Below are 5,799 nucleotides of genomic sequence, written 5' to 3' on the forward strand. Positions count from 1 at the left end.
AACACCCCTGGTATATACTGTACCCCTAAATAATACCACCATGAACAAAAAAGAAAGAAAATGTAAAGAGAATGTAAAACATGATGATTATTCAATCCCCGTTGAACCCTTAACCTAGTTACCTAAGGCATTCCCTGTGGTGGGCGTGGCTTGCTGACATCACGCCCCTGTCAAGGAGGAGGAAGAAGAAAAAGCCGGCTGGGAGGTTTCCTACAAACGACAAACCTGGGTAGCTTGCAGCAACCTGTGCTTTTGTAATTGTCCTCATGGCCTTGGGCTTGCCGCTTGGTGGAAATGCTGGCTGCAGAAGCTCGAGGCTGATCACGCTGGCCCACGGTGGCTGAATGCAAGGAGAAAAAGGAAGGTTAGCAATTGGATGAGAAGACGCATGGACATCTCATAGTAGAAAGTTGCAATCACGTGACATGGGTGAGTAACTGTCATTTTTCAAACTGGCTTTCCTAGATTCTCTCGCTCCTTTATGGCTTATAATTATTGTGTGTATGTAAGTGTGTGTGTGAGTGTGTGTGTTGGTTAGTTGAAGTTGTAAGTGGGGGATGGGTCACTCACCCTGACCTATATGTGGTGCAATGGTAACTCTTAGTGGAGTGGATTTGGGAGGTTTCATAAGGCTTGTTATGGAATCGACTGTTTTGCATTATTTACTTAACAAAGTCAAGCAGAATTTACCATATATTTTCTGCTTGGTGTTTTGTAACAGTGACGTTGCTAGAAAAATGACGGGTGCTTTAAAAAAGGGATTGTTTCATTCGGTATTGCTTTTATTTATTTTCTTATTCATCGCAAATTGAGATCTTTTTAAAGATTAAACTGCCTTTAAAGTAGGTGGCTGTTGTGTATGAATGGCTGTGAGATGAAAGTGTTTTTTTTTGCTTTTGGAGTACATGTACCGTAAATAAGGAATTTCAAGGTGATGATTTACTGTCAAAAGGCGAATTTGCTACAATTTTGGGGTTTTATGTTTTTAATTAAATGCTGTTTCGGGCATAACTTTGGTGTTTTATGCTTTTTGTTAAATTGTGTTTTTGGCATAATCAAGATATTCATCTGATTATGGCTCATGTTTATGATTTGTCGGAGATTATTTAGGTGTTGAGTCAACTCATTATTTCCTATAAATGGATGTAAATTAAAATGTTTATTTCTTTGATCTTAAAATGTACATTGGAAAAACGTTAAGCATTTCATAAAAGTTGGACCATGAAATATTCATGGTCATTCTGGCTCATTTTTATCATTTAATGTTATTTTTATCGTTTACTTATTATTTATTGATTACTTAGTCATTGTCTTTTTGTTTGTTGTTGTCATTTGTGCACTTCCCTACTTATTTATGTTGTGAATACTTATTTCTTTATTACTTATTTATTGATTATTTACTTATTATGTATTTGTATTTTATCATTTACACGTATTTTTTATTGTTTACTTATTATTTAATGTCATTATATATTATTTATTGATAATTTATTTGTCCGTTTGTTGTCATTTGTGCACTTCCCTACTTATTTATGTTGTGACCACTTATTATGTTGACTACTTATTTATTCATCCCTTATTAATTTATTATTTAATTATAATTTAATTGTTATCATTTACCTATTATCTCATGTTCTTTTTATCGTTTACTTACTTCCATGTTATTACTTACTTATCATTGATTGATGACTCATTAGCCTGTTTGTTTGTTGTTATCATGAGTGCACTTCGTGTGAAGCTTTAAATCTCATTCCACTTGAATAATGACAATAGAAGCATTCAATTCCATTCAATTATAAATCAGGAATCCTCCCACTTGCATCTTTTTTTATAGCAAGCTAAAAATTCCCTTTTCTTCTAATTACAACGTTATTCGCTATCCTAAAAGTCCTTTTTCTCCCTTTGAGAAAGAGACTTGAGTGTGTGGGCGTCACCTTCTGCCACAGGATGTGTGTGTCACCCACAGTCGAACGTAGAAGTCCCCCCTCAGTGGGCCCCATCTCGAACATGAGGTTATGTAAGTTTTTTTCTTCAGCTGCCAACCCTCCTTCCTCGCTCTACCTCATGATGACACTGTTATTCTGAGCCAGTCTGTAGTGCAGTGAGTCAGTCAGTCACTGTGGCAGTAGTGCTATCGAGAAACCAACTTAGAAGCCTCCCGTAGGCTTTTCTAAGGCTACTTAGATACTTACAAGAGGTTTTAACACGCGAGTTTGGAGCGGAGGAAGAGAATTTTGAAAGAAAATCGCATTTTTTTTCGACACTCCAATGTTGCTCTTGGACGAAGCAGAGTCGTTCGCAGGTATGAAATTACATGAAATTACCTTTGTGAAAGGGGGGTTTAAATGGTAAATGTTGTTTACTTCGAACTGTATGTAGACACGAGAATGCGTTACGGTTGTTAGCTGATAGATGTGAAGTCACTTAACGGTGTTGTGTAACACTGGGTGCATACCTACTTTGAACACGTCCCGTCCAGTCACTATTTTTATGACTCCTTTCGCCTTCTCTTTCCCTTTTCTGTACTTCTACATTCTTCTTTTATATTTCTTTTTCAGTTGTTTTTAAACACGATTTCTCTGCTCGTTCCACATGCGCCCAGCTGGCGTCCCCCTGATGTTTGTCGTCTTGCAAGCTGTGCTCTGATTGGCTGTTTCTAGGGTTACTTAAAGCAATGCCCTCGTGTGATTGGCCATTTAGGGCCGGGATTTTTGCATATCCGCATGCGGATCGGGTGAACATGGTTGCCTGTATTGCGCATGCGCAATAGGTTTTACTTTAGGGTTATCACTATTATAACGTTTTATTATATAATTATTAATATATTATATTAATTTTATTTATACAAGTATTTATTTTTTTCTTCGGTGCTGCGTCCTAGTAGCAAAAGTGGCTTTTTTGCTTACGAGTTTCAGCGTGGATTTTCACATTTTTATGAACTTAAAAAAAATTAATAATAATAATAGCGGAAAAAAATCGCGAAGTAGTGAATTAATAGGATAAATCAAGACGTGATAATTGAGGGATTGATGTATGTCAGAAATACCATTTGCGATGATTTTTCTTAAGATTTTCCCTTCAAAGTAACACATTTGTACTCCCTATTAAAACCATAAATATGGAAGTGAAAATTGTCAATCAAGGCAGCGTCTTATATAAGAGAAATTGTAAAATTCAACCATTTTAAGGCCATTTTAAGGGTACAGCTTAAACCCAGAGTCGGCTTATATGCGATAAAATATGTACATACTAATTTTATATTATGTCTGCATGTCATTTGATTACTTTACATGAACAGAAGGTGTTTTATGCAAGTTGATTTGCAAGGCAAATGGAGCCTCAGAGCATCCCAACAAATTTTATCGACCCTATTGAAAATCTCTGGCTTATCTTACCATTTGTGTTGGCAAACGTGGCATTATTTTGTGGCATCATACCTGGCAGATTCCTGGCGTATCGAGTTCTTTGTGTGCAGACGCGTAGGTCTGCGTTTCCTGTTTTTCATTTCGTAATCCGTCCATCTTTAAGATCCAGCGATTATGTAAAGTGGAGATCTGGTTCTGTGTGTCTCTGGCAAAGCAACTGAGAAAAGAGGAAGAAAATGAAAGGTGAAGGCACATTCAAAGTTTATTTACTTTCCAGATAATTCCGGTTAAGTAAGACACTCAAAATGAGCATTTGCTTCAGGTCGGTCCAAAAGACGGATTGATTGATTGATTCATTGATTAATGTTGTTTTTTTGTGCCTTTGTTGTTACTGCTATGTGCACCAAAGTATACACCAACAGTATATTAGTGTTATTATAAGTTGATTTTTTTGTAGCATATTAAATGCATACGTCACTGAGACTCATATTGTTTGCATAGGAGTGTTTCCTTGGCCTTTGTGTGAGCATATTTATTATTTGTAGCACAAGTGGCGGCCCGGGGGGCAAATCTTATAATCACAAGGATCGTGAGGGGTGCTGGAGCTTATCCCAGCCAACCGCGGGCACCTGAATCGGTGGCCAGCCAATCGCAAGGAGAAAGATAACCATTCACGCTCACTCTCATACAATTTAGCATACAATTAGCTTAGCATGCTTGCTTTTGGGATGTCGGAGGAAACCGGAGTACCCAGAGAAAACCCACACATGCTCGGGGAAAACATGCAAACCCCTCACAGGAACATCTGACCTTGGATTTGAACACTCGATCTTACTACTGCGAGGCCCACGCGCTAACCACTCCACCAGTTCCCCAACTTAGTTATTATTTATACATTAATAACGATAATAACGTTAGAAATAATTGATCAAGGTATTTATTAATCATTTAAATAACAATACTTAGTGGTTAATTAACGGCATACTTAAAAAATATATAATTTAGCCTACATTTGGTTTATTTTTATGACCGTCTTTAACCTAGAGCACATGTGTCAAAGTGGCGGCCCGGGGGCCAAATCTGGCCCGCCGCATCATTTTGTGTGGCCCGGGAAAGTCAATCATGAGTGCCGACTTTCTGTTTTAGGATCAAATTAAAATGAAAAGTATAGATGTATATTAAATTTCCTGATATTCCCCCTTTTAATCAAAAATTTTAATTTTTTAATCCATTTTTTCTGTGTTTTTAGTTCAAAAATCATTTTGTAAAATCTAAAAATATATTTAAAAAAAGCTCAAATAAACATTGTTTTCGATCTATAAAAAACCGAATATTCAGGGCTTTTAATCCAGTTCTTTTAATCTATTTATTTAAAAAAAAATCTAAATATTATATCTAAAATGGATAACGTTAAAGCGTTAATTTGTAGGATGAAATATTATAAGCTAAAAGCTCATTTTAATTTTTGCTAACTTTCTTTGCCAAATATTTCCTAAATATTTCTCAGATGAAGTATTGTGACATTCATTCTATCGAGGAATTGAAAAACATACATTTAAAGTGATTACATAATCTGTTCATTAACCAAATGCAGTATAACATGGCTGTGAGTATTTTGTACACACCAAGCTTTTGGAAAAAGTTTGAAGTTTTTCTTATATGTATAAATGCTGCACAACTCTTTATACAGAAAAGTTTATTTCTATTTTTTTGCTTTCTCAGATGAGTCTCACAGCGCCCCCTTCAGTTCCAAGAATGGGGCACAGGGAGGTGACCTCAGGGAATGGCAGTGCACCCCTCCTCACCCTTCTACCTCACCTTCAGGGGGGACGCCGGCCAAAGCTCCCCCCTCGCAGCCTACTTCGAGACCCCGCCCTGGGGTCGCCAGCCAAAGACCCGCCCCTTCCTCCAGCATGACCGAAAATAGGAAAAGAAGCTCAAAAGCTTCGCACATGCGACGTAACATTCGGTAAGACAATCTGTTTCGGTGACCTCATCAAAATGCGACTTGATTTTTGTGTGCTATTTGGAAAATGTGACTTTGCCACTAAGACATAGGATGCAATTCTATTTAAAATCATGCATGGCCAATTACGCTAAATTTTAAGCATTTATTACATATTAGAACAATAATGTGAACAAAAAAACACGTTTCTTCAACCCAGATAGCATTTTTTTGGGGGGGGGGGGGGGTCTGAATCTGTGTTTTTGGTTACTGTCACTAACCCGGTTTAAAAAAAAAAAATCAAAATTCCGAACCCAATCTATATTGCGTATGTGAGCTGCTGTATTTTTCTTAATATAAGTCATACCAACTAAAGAATACATAATGAGAAAAATATATTTAAGTTGCATTTTTGGGGAGGACAATCATTGACTTGATCAGAAAACAAGAGCAAACCGTTGCTAAAGTAACAATAGTAAAATACAGAAC

The 5,799-nt window shown here is 36.9% G+C and overlaps 1 protein-coding gene across 2 annotated transcripts in view; it reads left to right on the top strand.

Moving 5' to 3' along the window:
• The first annotated feature begins 231 nt into the window (after positions 1 to 231).
• LOC144084780 (helicase ARIP4-like) overlaps positions 232 to 5,799 on the top strand; it is a 24,660-nt gene continuing 19,092 nt past the window's right edge. Inside the window, exons 1-2 of one of the 2 annotated variants that reach the window (XM_077613547.1) lie at positions 232 to 429; positions 5,088 to 5,334. In XM_077613547.1, coding sequence (XP_077469673.1) covers positions 426 to 429; positions 5,088 to 5,334 — 251 coding nt within the window. In that variant the 5' untranslated portion in view covers positions 232 to 425. Of the gene's footprint in view, positions 430 to 2,095; positions 2,303 to 5,087; positions 5,335 to 5,799 lie in introns of those variants that run through there. The other variant, XM_077613540.1, reaches the window with a different exon arrangement.

Source organism: Stigmatopora argus, chromosome 1 (genome assembly GCF_051989625.1).
Source record: "Stigmatopora argus isolate UIUO_Sarg chromosome 1, RoL_Sarg_1.0, whole genome shotgun sequence".
In the NCBI taxonomy this organism is placed as follows: domain Eukaryota; kingdom Metazoa; phylum Chordata; class Actinopteri; order Syngnathiformes; family Syngnathidae; genus Stigmatopora; species Stigmatopora argus.